General features: G+C 49.2%; 3 protein-coding genes across 3 annotated transcripts; 2 read left to right on the forward strand and 1 right to left on the reverse strand.

Annotated features, from left to right (window-relative positions):
• The first annotated feature begins 364 nt into the window (after positions 1 to 364).
• LOC114798818 (lysophosphatidic acid receptor 6-like) lies at positions 365 to 1891 on the forward strand. The gene is made up of 2 exons (XM_028994812.1): positions 365 to 491; positions 573 to 1891. The coding sequence occupies exon 2, from the start codon at positions 589 to 591 to the stop codon at positions 1609 to 1611; it is 1023 nt and encodes a 340-aa protein (XP_028850645.1). The 5' UTR covers positions 365 to 491; positions 573 to 588; the 3' UTR covers positions 1612 to 1891.
• On the reverse strand, positions 1726 to 8679 carry LOC114798817 (integrator complex subunit 11-like). The gene is made up of 17 exons (XM_028994811.1): positions 8490 to 8679; positions 8320 to 8417; positions 7577 to 7650; positions 7119 to 7347; positions 6952 to 7050; positions 6832 to 6866; positions 6608 to 6746; positions 6472 to 6536; positions 6207 to 6396; positions 6053 to 6136; positions 5856 to 5945; positions 5608 to 5770; positions 5189 to 5299; positions 4593 to 4654; positions 4361 to 4503; positions 3518 to 3647; positions 1726 to 1918 (listed from the first exon to the last, which is right to left on the reverse strand). The coding sequence occupies exons 1-17, from the start codon at positions 8515 to 8517 to the stop codon at positions 1853 to 1855; spliced, it is 1806 nt and encodes a 601-aa protein (XP_028850644.1). The 5' UTR covers positions 8518 to 8679; the 3' UTR covers positions 1726 to 1852.
• A 115-nt stretch (positions 8680 to 8794) lies between these two features.
• LOC114798616 (ceramide-1-phosphate transfer protein-like) lies at positions 8795 to 11798 on the forward strand. Its single transcript, XM_028994466.1, has 2 exons — positions 8795 to 9036; positions 9700 to 11798. The coding sequence occupies exons 1-2, from the start codon at positions 8906 to 8908 to the stop codon at positions 10220 to 10222; spliced, it is 654 nt and encodes a 217-aa protein (XP_028850299.1). The 5' UTR covers positions 8795 to 8905; the 3' UTR covers positions 10223 to 11798.
• The last annotated feature ends 17 nt before the right edge of the window (positions 11799 to 11815 follow it).

Below are 11815 nucleotides of genomic sequence, written 5' to 3' on the forward strand. Positions count from 1 at the left end.
TGGACACCCTGCTAATAAAATACATTATTTCAGTTAAATATATATTTAAATTATATATATCTGGCTCTGACAAATGCTGTAAAGGCAAAATGGTTCCAAAGGACCCGGCTTTGCATGGAACGTCCCTCTGAATGTCCCCACACGTGGGTGGTTAGTAGTGGGTGAACGGTACAGTTTTACCCACAGCTGCTTTCCGCTCATGTGCATTTCAAATTAGAAAAACACAGACACGTCGCACAATAACTCACGAAAACAACGCTTTACGGCCCCCGACGCTTCCTGTACCCTCCACCTGCAAACCACACGACCATGTAACTTTCCTACCCAGATGCACCAGCAGGCCCGTAGTGGAGGAAGTGGGCGGAGCCACGCAGGAGGTGGGCGGAGAGAAAGACGCCACATGCGATGAGAAGATTTCTTCCATTAGGAGCATCGTAGGCCGCGTCCGTCGCTCTGTAACGATCTCCATCGTGTCCACCAAGCCGCCGCTGGTAAGATCTTCATCGTGTGGTCCTAGACGAGGGTAAGATGACTTTGGAGAAACTCGTGTACGTTTGTGTGTGTGATTTTAGCGGTTCGACTGCCAACATGAACCCAACATCTAACTGGACCAACACCTCCAGCCCTGGTGACGAGTGCCCCTCCAGCGCGGACTTCCAGTTCCAGCTCTTCCCGGTGGTCTACTGCCTGGTCATGACCCTGGGGTTGCCAGGCAACCTGGCGACCCTCTGGGCCTTGGTGTTGAAGAAGGCGCGGAGGAGCCCGTCCGACGTCTACATCATCAACCTGGCGGTGGCCGACACCGCCTTCCTGTGCACGCTGCCCTTCCGCGTCCACTACCACCTCCACCACAACGTCTGGGCGTTCGGGGGCGTGGCCTGCAGCGTGACCGGCGCCGGGTTCTACGCCAACATCTACGTCAGCATTTCATTCATGACCTGCATCTGCGTGGACCGCTACATGGCGACCGTGCACCCGCTCACCTACCTGCGCCTGCGGAACAGCCGCTGCGCGGTGCTGGTGAGCGCCGCCGTGTGGCTGGTCTTCGCCACCGCCATGGCGGCCTTCGTCCTGCTGGGGCCGCTGGACACCCCGCAGGACAGCTGCTTCGAGGGCTTCTCGGACGAGGAGTGGGAGAGGCGCGTGGGGGCGTACAGCGCCATGGCCCTGCTGCCGGGCTCGCTGCTGCCCACCGGCATCATCCTGGTCTGCTACCCGCTGGCGGCGCGGCGCATCGCCCGCATCGGGACCGGTGCGGCGCGGCGCGCCCTGCGCCTCATCTACGCCGTCCTGGCCATCACCCTGCTCTGCTTCCTGCCCCACCACGCCGTGCTGCTGCTGCACCTGCTGCGCCGCACCCACGTCCTGCGCCGCTGCGACTGGGCGGACGGCGTCTACAAGGCGCGCCGCGCCACCACCGCCCTGCTCAGCCTCAACAGCTGCCTGGACCCCGCCCTCTACTACTTCAGCCGCCCCGGGTGGAGGCGGCCCGGCCTGGGCCGGCTGCTGCGGCCGCCGAGGACCAGGGGGGTGTACGTCATCGCCGCAGACCCGCCAACTCGTCCCGCTCCACCGCCATCCTGCCACAGAAAACTTCCAGAAGGGAACTAACTCTGTTCATTATAACGTATTATACATGTTCTCATTCAAGCTAGAAAAGCTGAAACTTTTTAATACGCAGATTAAAAAAGTATAATAATAATAATCATACATGGAACATCTACCAAACTGGAACAAAGTCTTGTTTACTGGAAATTAGTAGAAATACACACAGTATTTACATGAAGTGTGATTTTGTCACGTTATCACTGCAAAAATTGTACTGGCATCATAAACATAAATCTATGTCACTTCAGCAAAGTCCAACAGGAAGTCCTTTCTTCAGCAGGGTGGACATGAAACTTCCCAGCTCTTCGTCCTGGAAGGGGATTGTGGGAGTTTAGCCGAGTGTTTTACACACGTGGACAAAATTGTTGGTACCCTTCAGTCAATGAAAGAAAAACTCAAAAATGGTAACAAAAACAACTTAAATCTGACAAAAGTAATAATAAATTAAAATTCTACGAAATTTAACTAATAAAAAAAAAGTCAGACATTGCTTTTCAACCATGCTTCAACAGAATTATTTAAAAAAATAAACATGAAATAAACCTTGACAAAAATGATGGTACTCCTAGAAAAGACTGAAAATAATGTGACCAAAGGGACATGTTAATCCAAGGTGTGTCCACTAATTAGCATCCCAGGCGTCTACAATCTTGTAATCTGTCAGAGGACCTATATATAGGGCTCCAGGTAGTCACGGTGTTGTTTGGTGACATGGTGTGTACCACACTCAACATGGACCAGAGGAAGTGAAGGAAATAGTTGTCTCAGGAGATTAGAAAGAAAATTATAGACAAGCATGTCAAAGGTAACAGCTATAAGACCATCTCGAAGCAGCTTGATGTTCCTGTGACTACAGTTGCACATTTTATTCAGAAATTTAAGATCCATGGGACTGTAGCCAACCTCCCTGGACGTGGCCGTAGGAGGAATACTGATGACAAATAAAGAGATCCAAGGTGAACTTCAAGCTCAAGGAACATCAGTGTCCGATCGCACCATCTGTCGTTGTTTGAGCCAAAGTGGACTTCATGGGAGACGACCATTGTTGAAAACAAATCATAAAAGAGCCAGGCTGGAATTTGTCAAACTGGACAAGCCACAAAGATTCTGGGAGAATGTCCTATGGACAGATGAGACAAAAATTGAACTTTTTGCCAAGGCACACCAGCTCTATGTTCACAGATGGAAAAATTAAGCATATCAAGAAAAGAACACCATTCCTTCTGTGTAACATGGAGGAGATTCTGTTATGTTCTGGGGCTGCTTTGTTGCATCTGGCACAGGGTGTCTTGAATCTGTGCAGGGTACAATGAAATCTCAAGACCATCAAGGGATTCTAGAGAGAAATGTGCTGGCCAGTGTCAGAAAGCTTGGTCTCAGTCGCAGGTCAACAGGACAATGACCCAAAACACACAGCTAAAAACACCCAAGAATGGACTATTCTTAAGTGGCCTTCTATGAGCCTTGACCTCAATCCTATTGAGCATCTTTAAAAAAGAGCTGAAACATGCCGTCTGTAGCCGTCTGGAGCAGTTTGCTCATGAGAAGTGGGCCAAAATACCTGCTGAGAAGAGCAGAAGTCTCATTGAGGACTCGTTTGATTGCAGTGATTGCCTCAAAAGGTTGTGCAACAAAATATTAAGTTAGGGGTACCATCATTTTTGTCCAGGCCTGTTTCATGTGTTTATTTTTTTTAAATAATTCTGTTGAAGCATGGTTGAAAAGCAATGTCTGACTTTCATTGGTTAAATTTCATAGAATTTTTATTTATTATTACTTTTGTCAGATTAAAGTTATTTCTGTGACCATTTTTTGAGTTTTTTTTCATTGACTGAAGGGTACCAACAATTTTGTCCACGTGTATCAATCTAAAAATACTTTATTAGTAGATGCAGAGGTGAGTTTGTACCTGATAGCTCCAGGACAGCAGGATGATCTTGAGGTTGGGCTCCTCGGCCGTGGACGAGACTTTGACGACGATGGACTCCACCATGACCGTGCTGTCGGGGAGGTGCTGGATGGTGTAGCCCTTCAGAATGCTGCAGGAGAGACGAAACCCGCCCAGCGTTACTAGATCGAGTTCGAGCAACGTTTAAACAATGTGACTGCGTGTGACATCGACAAACCGGCCACATAAAGCACAGAACATGTAGACAACAAGAAGATGGACAGACATGGAGCGATAAAACGATGCACAGAACGCATCAGTCGACTGCGGCAACTAAAAACTGGTGAAATGTCAACTAATGCCACATGGCTGCCATAATGTCAATAAATCACCACCCATGATGGATGTAGTATGATTTTACATATTTATAGTTTTCTCACTTTTATTCAGCATTTATTATTCCTCAGAAAACAAGCGATGGAGGATAGACAAACAGGAAGTCTGAATGTTTTCTTGCCAGGCCAAGTTCTGACGAACAACGTGGCCACTCGACGTGCTGCTCCAGCCATTTGGCCAAAGAACCCTGTGTGTGTGTGTGTGTGTGTGTGTGTGTGTCTGTCTGTGCGTGTGTGTGTCATAACATCTTGTTTGAATAACTTCTTCCCCACAATAAACACACCCAGCCTCATTTCTGACTCTTCACTCGAACCTCAGACTACAGAATCTCTCTTCTCATGCCGGACTCAACTCTCAGCTCCGTAATCAGAACGAATGAAACGAATCACGTTCAGCACCATGCCTGCTGCAGTACAGAGCCTGTGTGTGTGTGTGTGTGTGTGTGTGTGTGTGTGTGTGTGTAGCGACCTTTTAAGGTGTGTGTAGATGCGGGTGAGTGTGTCGGCGTCGCTGTGGGGGTCCTGAAGCTGCACGTGACAGGTGAAGCGCAGCTGGTGCTCACTGAGACCCAGTTCCTTCAGGGCTTTCTCTGGAGAGAGCAAACGCAGACTCTATACACACACACACACACACACAAATTACAAACGTTATCCTGAGGTCAATGAAATATGAAATATGTTCGCATGAGAGGAAAACCTACATTGTCCTTCATGATGAGGGTCCCATGTAAGGTGCGAGGCTTTTTAGGGTCGGGCAACGGTCCTGGAAGCCAAGAAGGTGACGTGACTAATATGAAGCGTGTGAACAATTTTAATACAGTTATCGCAACGATTAACAGACAGTTTCAGGTTAAATCTGCTGACATCCCACAGAGCTGGAGACGTGGCCGCTCTAACAATGCAGAAGTTACACTCGTATTGTCATATACACGTATATATGTGGGACAATGAAGGGAATAAATTCATTATTATACATTCTTCATGTGATGAATTAGTACAGATAAATGCAAAACACTATATGATGCCATGAAAAGAGACAATTTATCCTTAAAAAAGGATTTTATTAAGAAATTGCCTGAAACAATTATACAATTTCTATAATTTAATTACTTGGATTTAATTTAATTAGTAGAACTGTAATGAAAATCAAAATGAGTAGTTTAGATGCAAAGACTAGCGTATAAAACCCCAGCAAATCCCCTGTGCAGTTACCTAGCAACCAGACAGAAGCATATCAGCGTGCCTCATTTGTCTAACGTGAGGAACGATCATGAGAAGTTAATTTGCCCAACCGTACCTCCGAGGGCCATTTCCCTCTTGAGCAGGTTCAGGGAGATGTCTACAGGGACGCTGGGGTTGGTCTCCACGGTGGCCGTCTCTCCGTTGGCTGGCATGAAGCAGCTGACACCTGGTGTCACACACAGACTATGATGATGGCCGTGAACCAGAAGAGCCAGGTTCAAATCCCACTTACTACCATTGTGTCCCTGAGCAGGACACTTAACCCTGAGTGTTTCCAGGGGGACTGTCCCTGTAACTACTGACTGTAAGTCGCTCTAGATAAGGGCGTCTGGCAAATGCTATAAATGTAAATGATGATGAATGTGGTTGTGGTGGTGGTGATGATGATGATGAATGTGGTGGTGATGATTATGATGATGATGATGGTGGTGGTGGTGGTGGTTGTGGTGATGATGATGGTGGTTGTTCACTCACTAAACTCCTGCTCGATCTTGTCCTTCAGGAACTCCATCTTCTTGGCCTCACCGTGCACCAGCAGGATGTTGCGCGGCTCCGCCATGCGGATGAGCTGCATGATGCCCTTGGCGTCGGCGTGGGCACTGAAGGACATGTACTCCACCTGCAGCTTCACCTCCAGCTGAGGAAGAAGCAGCTATTAAAACCCGGCGGAGCTCGGGTGGGGTTGGAAAAGGCAGCATTAATCAGTACAGAACAATTCACACCGTGGCCCTTCCTTCCATCTCCAACTTCTTCTGGCCGTTCAGGATCTTGTGACCTATGGTGCCTTGAACACAGTAACCAGGCATGATGACCTGATGGAGGCAAAAACAATAATCTCTACGTTTCTCTCACTTTTGACAAAATAAATAAATAAATCAAATGACAAGTGAGACAATAAACGAAGAGAAAAAAAGCTCACCATGTTCTTCTCATTTCCTGCCCACTTTTTAAATATCTGCAGGGACTGACCAGCATGCAACATTCCGGGAGCAGCAAACACCACCTGTGGAGGAAGGCGTGTGGGTATAAAAACTGGGAAGAAACACGTCCAGGTTCCAGGCGTGGAAACGCACCATTGGCCCGGGGTTGTCGGCGTACGAACGGTCGAAGGGCTTGATGTGCTTGAACTCAAACATGTTCCTCTGAACAAAGGTCTTGCGGATCTTCTGGTTGGTCCAGGTGATGAAGAGCTTGTAGTAGTGGTTGGCCTTCTCAGTCAGGCCAGTGGAGAAGTAGATGGGGGCTTTGTGGTTCATCCTCTCCCTGAAAAAAAAAAAAAAAGATCACGTCTCACGAGCGAACACCACAAGCGTGGACCATACTTCTCTTCCCACGCACCAGAACGTCTCCAGCAGAATGCAGAGCTCCTGGGCTCTTCCCAGAGCGAAGACCGGAATAAGAACCTGGACACAAAACAAGAGGTTGAGAACAAGAGAGACGACGTCAGAATGAAACACCCCTCAGGTCTCCTCACCTTGCCTCCTCTCTCCACGGTTTCATGGACCTTCTTCAGGAAGTCCCTCTCCCTGCAGCGCTTCGAGTCTCGGATGGTGGTGGCGTAGGTGGACTCTGTGATGAGGATATCTGGACGACATTTGTCAATCCAAGCAGCACTGCAGGAAAAGCAGCAGGAGAGTGAGAACACACACAATTTTACTTGTAGGTTTATTACAAGCGGAGGAAAAGGATTCTTCTGACCCCAAGTGTCTGTCCGGCGTCATGTTGTAGTCGCCCTGAAGATGTCAAACACAAAGCAGCAATTCACCCGACGTCCAGCCGATTTCACCCTCACACAGAACCAGCAGCAATGAAACCCACCGTGTAGATGACCGACTCGGAGCCGACTTTAATCTGCACCATCGCCGCTCCCAGCACGTGGCCGGCGTAGTACGCCTTGATCTCCAGCTCATCGTCCACCTGGGCAACGAGAGGAAGTGGTCACGCCACAGAACGGTCTCCACGACGGAGGTGAAGCGGACAGAGACCTGCACTGTCTGGTGGAGATTGATGGGGACCACTTTCTTCATGCAGTCTTTGATCATCTGGGAGGTGAAGAAGTTGGTCTCCCCCTTCCGGTCCACCGTGATCTTCCGGAAATCCTCCAGCAGGATGGGACAGATGGCCTTAGTTGGGTGGGTCATGTAGATGGGCCCATCGTAGCCCACCATCTCGCTCATGTAAGGCAGAGCCCCACAGTGGTCCAAGTGGAAGTGGCTGTTGGTTCGACGGGGTGAGACATTTTATGGAAGACTTCATCACGGTCTTCATGTCTTCATACACTCATTTATTTGTATGATATTTATTTAACCTTGGTGACAGTGGGCTCGATGGTTTGGGATTCGAACCCACAACCTTCCGATTACGGGTCCACTTCCTTAACCGCTAGGCCACCGCTGCCCGCATGCTGCACTTGATGCTGAAAGAAACACGTCTTAAAACAAACCTGATGATGACGCAGTCCAGAAATTCTGTTAAGCGTCCATTCTGGGTTATGTAGGAGAAGTCAGGGAAACGCCTCTATGGAAATGAGAAGTTAAAACAGATTTAAACGTAGTTCGTTCAACCAGACGATTCACCACATGAGGTTCTGTATTAAAAGTCCCCTGACAATTTATTTTGCTTTTATATCAGTCGTGTTTGTCCCCTAATTCTGTATGTGAAGCTCTTGGTGCAGAATCACAGCAACTTTGATCCAATGAGATTTCCCCAGGACGTGCCGTTTCGGTGTCTGTAGCTTTGAATGCTAATTAGGAGGAGGAGAGGTGAAACCGCTGGAACCGCTAGGCCACCACTGCCCCATCTTTATCAAGCGATCAAGCAGTTTAAAAGTCTCTCGTCTCACAAGGGGACAGAGGCGGGACGAGGAGGAGAGCGGCCTATTGAAGTTGAGGGGCATTCGCAGAAATTACATCAACACCATTCGCTAAACAATGTTTGGTGCAGACAGGAAGGTGTGTCGACGTTTTTCCAAAATAAATAAATTCCCCTTGTGACGTCATAAGGGGACAAATTCCAGTAAAAACCAGAACGTTTGACATGTTCAGCTCTTAAAACAGTTGTGAGTGGAACGAGAGCATTTTAAACTCTTTACTTGTCTCAACCACTCGATCATTTGATAAAGACGCTTCTGTTTATGATGATGAATATTTCCTGCGTCACGACCACGGAGCTCTGCGGGTTTCTTACGTCGTCGTTGTAGCCCATGTGCATCCCGCAGTCCAGCATGATGTTCTTGCCTCCGACGGAGACCAGGATGCAGCTGCGCCCCACATCCTGACCCGCACCTGATGAAGAACCCACGACCGTCACACGGCACCCTGCATCACGGCGTCACGCAAAAACACGCCGTTGCTTACCCAGTGGAGTCACTTTAATATCCGGCATGCTGCAGGCAGTCTTCACTCGGCGTCCATCTACCGATCTTCAACTCGGGTTTCAAGGTCGGTTTTAAGAAATCCTGATATTAATAAAACAACACAACAAGACCAGTAATAATATTATACATCGATAACTAGCCGTACACAGCGGCCATGCTTACTAACAACAGTGCGCATGCGCAATGTCACGGCTTTGATAGGCTCGTTGGTCATTAAGTTATCCAATCAGATAAGATGTTTAGAACACGTGACATTTTTTACCGAATGTTATTGGCTGGAGTGGCCGGGCGGAATTAGGAAGTAATCTTCTTTCTGTTCAATGACCGTATTAGAGACGCGTCCATGGCCGTGGCGGTTCCTCGGCGTCGTCTTTAGGTATTTAATTCAGTGAAGACATGGCGGAGCCCGCTGCCGAGGAGCAGAGGTTCAGTTTGAGGGAGGTTCTGGACACGTTTAGGTCGTGCCTGTCGGAAAACAGGGAAGTGCTGGTCGCGGACTACGTGGCGGGGTGGCGAGGGCTCGTCAGGTGAGCTCACCTGAATCTTACAGGCTCTGGCTGGTTTGGCGAAGCTGCAGCCGCTCTGCAGTGGTCCAGGGCAGGACGGGGTCAAGGGTCACTGATGCACGTGAGGGGTGGAGTCTGGTGCGACCGTGGATCTGCTGCAGATGGAAAGGAGCGGACAGTTGGTGACAGTGGGCAGCCATGACAGGCACCCGGGGAGCAGTGGTGGCCTACTGGTTAAGAAAGCACCCCCGTAATCAGAAGGCTGCTGGTTCGAATCCCGGCCTGCCAAGGTCCCACTGAGGTCCCCTTGATGAAGGTACCGTCCCCACACTCTGCTCCCCGTGCGCATGTCATGGTGGCCACTGTCACCAAGGGTGACGGTTAAAAGCAGAGGACACGTGTTCACCGTGTGCCGTAAAGCGACTGATTGTCATTGTGAAACACTGCAGCACAGTGGGATTCGGACCCACAACCATTCGATTATGGGTCCAGTTCCTGACCTGCTAGGCCACCTGCTGCAACACTGTGCTGCAGAGTTTCACAACGACGGTCTCTTCACTGTCACTTTCACATCATGCACCTCGTCCTGATCCGCACGTAATTCTGCTGTTTGCACTGCTGGTTGGATGCGGTGCTGTAATAACAGTACAGAGTTCATATTTAAGTTATCGTTGCTCTTTTCAGGTTCCTGAACAGCCTGGGCAGCGTCTTTTCATTCATTTCTAAAGACGCCACCAACAAAATCCAAATTCTGGACAACTTTCTGCAGAGCGAGAACAGGGTGCACTACGCCAGCGTCCAGTCCATGGTGCAGTTCGAGCTGGAGAACGAGCTGGTGGATCTGACCAAGAGGGGCAAATTCCCCGAGTCGGGCTGCCGCACGCTGCTGAGGCTGCACCGCGCCCTGCGGTGGCTGGAGCTCTTCCTGGAGCGCCTGAGGACCAGCGGCGAGGACGGCAAGACCTCCGCCATGTGCTCCGAGGCGTACAACGAGTCCCTGGCGCAGCACCACCCCTGGATCGTCCGCACGGCCGCGGGCGTGGCGTTCTGCGCTCTGCCCGGGCGCGCCACGTTCTTCGAGGTGATGAACGCCGGCGCGCCGGACCAGGTGGTGGCGATGTTGGGCGATGCGCTGCCACTCATCTCGGAAGTGTACCAAGTCGTGGAGGACGTGTACGCGCACAACGATCTCTTACAATTACCGTAAATTATTCCTGAAGGTCGTTTAGTTAATTGATTGATTTAATAATGTGCGTATGATATTTTTATTTAAATACATGTTTCCTCCACCGTACCTCATCATCTACCTGACGCCGAAACATCTGAGGGAAGAACCGGGGAAATTATACATGGTGTACGGCGGGTGAAAATAAAGATTTTACTTCACTTGTCTAGTGGCGTGGATGGTGCAGCTCGTACGTGTACGTACAGAATATATTTATACAGGCCTGCTTTTCAGGTCTTATACAGTCCAAGCTTTCTGCTTCAGTGTTTTCAGGTCTTTTTGTCAGTTGTTTCTGTGTATTGGAGAAGAATGGGGTGGTAGTGGCCTAGTGGGTAACACACTCGCCTATGAACCAGAAGACCCAGGTTCAAATCCCACTTACTACCATCGTGTCCCTGAGCAGGACACTTAACCCTGAGTTGCTCCAGGGAGACTGTCCCTGTAACTACTGATTGTAAATCGCTCTGGATTACATCAAGTTTGTACAAAGAGCCGATATGGCAAGTTGTCAGAATTTGTCCCCCCGCCTGTTCTTAGTTGGATAGTTCTGGAACGTGGACCCAAATTTTCAATGTTTTGTTCCCTGTACCACTAAGTTCTCACTTTGGCCTGATGGTGCTCCATCATGCTGGAAACGGCATCGTTCTTCACCAGACTCTTCTTGGATGGCTGGGAGAAGCTGCTGTGGGAGGAGGTTTTGGTACCTGCTTCTACCTGGGTTCTTTATTCATGGCTGTGTTCTGGAGTAAAATTGGGAGCGAGTTCACTCCCTTGGACGAGAAGCAGCCCCACACATGAATGGTCATGTTGGCACGAGACAGGACTGATGGTAGATCTCACATTTCTTCATTTCCCCAAACAATCGAAAAGGGGCTTCATCAGAGAAAATGACGTTACCCCAGTCCCCAGCAGTCCAGTCCCTGTACTTCCTGCTGAATATCAGTCCGTCCCTGATGTTCTTCTTGGAGAGAAGTGGCTTCTTCTCTGCCTTTCTTGACACCAGGCCGTCCTCCAAAAGTCTTCTCACCACTGCGGGTGCAGATGCCATCACACCCGCCTGCTGCCATTCCTGAGCGAGCTCTGCGCTGGTGGCACCTCGATCCCGCAGCTGAACCATCAGACGGTCCTGCCGCTTGCTGGACTTTCTTCTTCACAGCACTTGAACTTCTCTCCTTGAAGAGTTTGCACCTAAATCAACCCTTTATCAGATCATCGATCCTAGTGGCAGGAATATGCACAACGATGACTGAGCGAGTTTCCTCGTAGGTAACCCTGGTTAACGGAGGAAGAACAAGGATTTCAAGCATCGTCCTCCGGTCTCCATCAGCAGGACAGAAGGATCTCCAGCCTTGTGCTCCTCAACACGCTCACCTGTGTTAACCAGAGGAGCACTGAAAGGATCTCAGCAGGTCCTTTTGTGGCAGGGCTGAAATGCAGTGGAAATGTTTTATTGGGATTATGTTCAAGTGGGACTTTGTAATTAATCTGATCTGATAATATTCTGGAGTTATTATGCAAATTACTGTAATAAAAATGCAAGCAGCAATTTTGTCACAAATGGTGGTGAAAAACATT

Source organism: Denticeps clupeoides, chromosome 10 (assembly GCF_900700375.1).
Source record: "Denticeps clupeoides chromosome 10, fDenClu1.1, whole genome shotgun sequence".
Taxonomy (NCBI): domain Eukaryota; kingdom Metazoa; phylum Chordata; class Actinopteri; order Clupeiformes; family Denticipitidae; genus Denticeps; species Denticeps clupeoides.

What these genes read in the sequence shown, in the direction of transcription:
- LOC114798818 (XM_028994812.1), top strand. Translation starts at nt 589, where the DNA reads ATGAACCCAACATCTAACTGGACCAACACCTCCAGCCCTGGTGACGAG.
- LOC114798817 (XM_028994811.1), bottom strand. Translation starts at nt 8,517, where the DNA reads ATGCCGGATATTAAAGTGACTCCACTGG. An exon ending in CAGGAAATGAGAAGAACATG is followed by an intron (nt 5,946 to 6,052) that starts GTGAGCTTTTTT and finishes TGCCTCCATCAG; the next exon opens with GTCATCATGCCTGGTTACTG. An exon ending in CCCTCATCATGAAGGACAAT is followed by an intron (nt 4,504 to 4,592) that starts GTAGGTTTTCCT and finishes GTGTGTGTATAG; the next exon opens with AGTCTGCGTTTGCTCTCTCC.
- LOC114798616 (XM_028994466.1), top strand. Translation starts at nt 8,906, where the DNA reads ATGGCGGAGCCCGCTGCCGAGGAGCAGAGGTTCAGTTTGAGGGAGGTT. An exon ending in GGGTGGCGAGGGCTCGTCAG is followed by an intron (nt 9,037 to 9,699) that starts GTGAGCTCACCT and finishes TGCTCTTTTCAG; the next exon opens with GTTCCTGAACAGCCTGGGCA.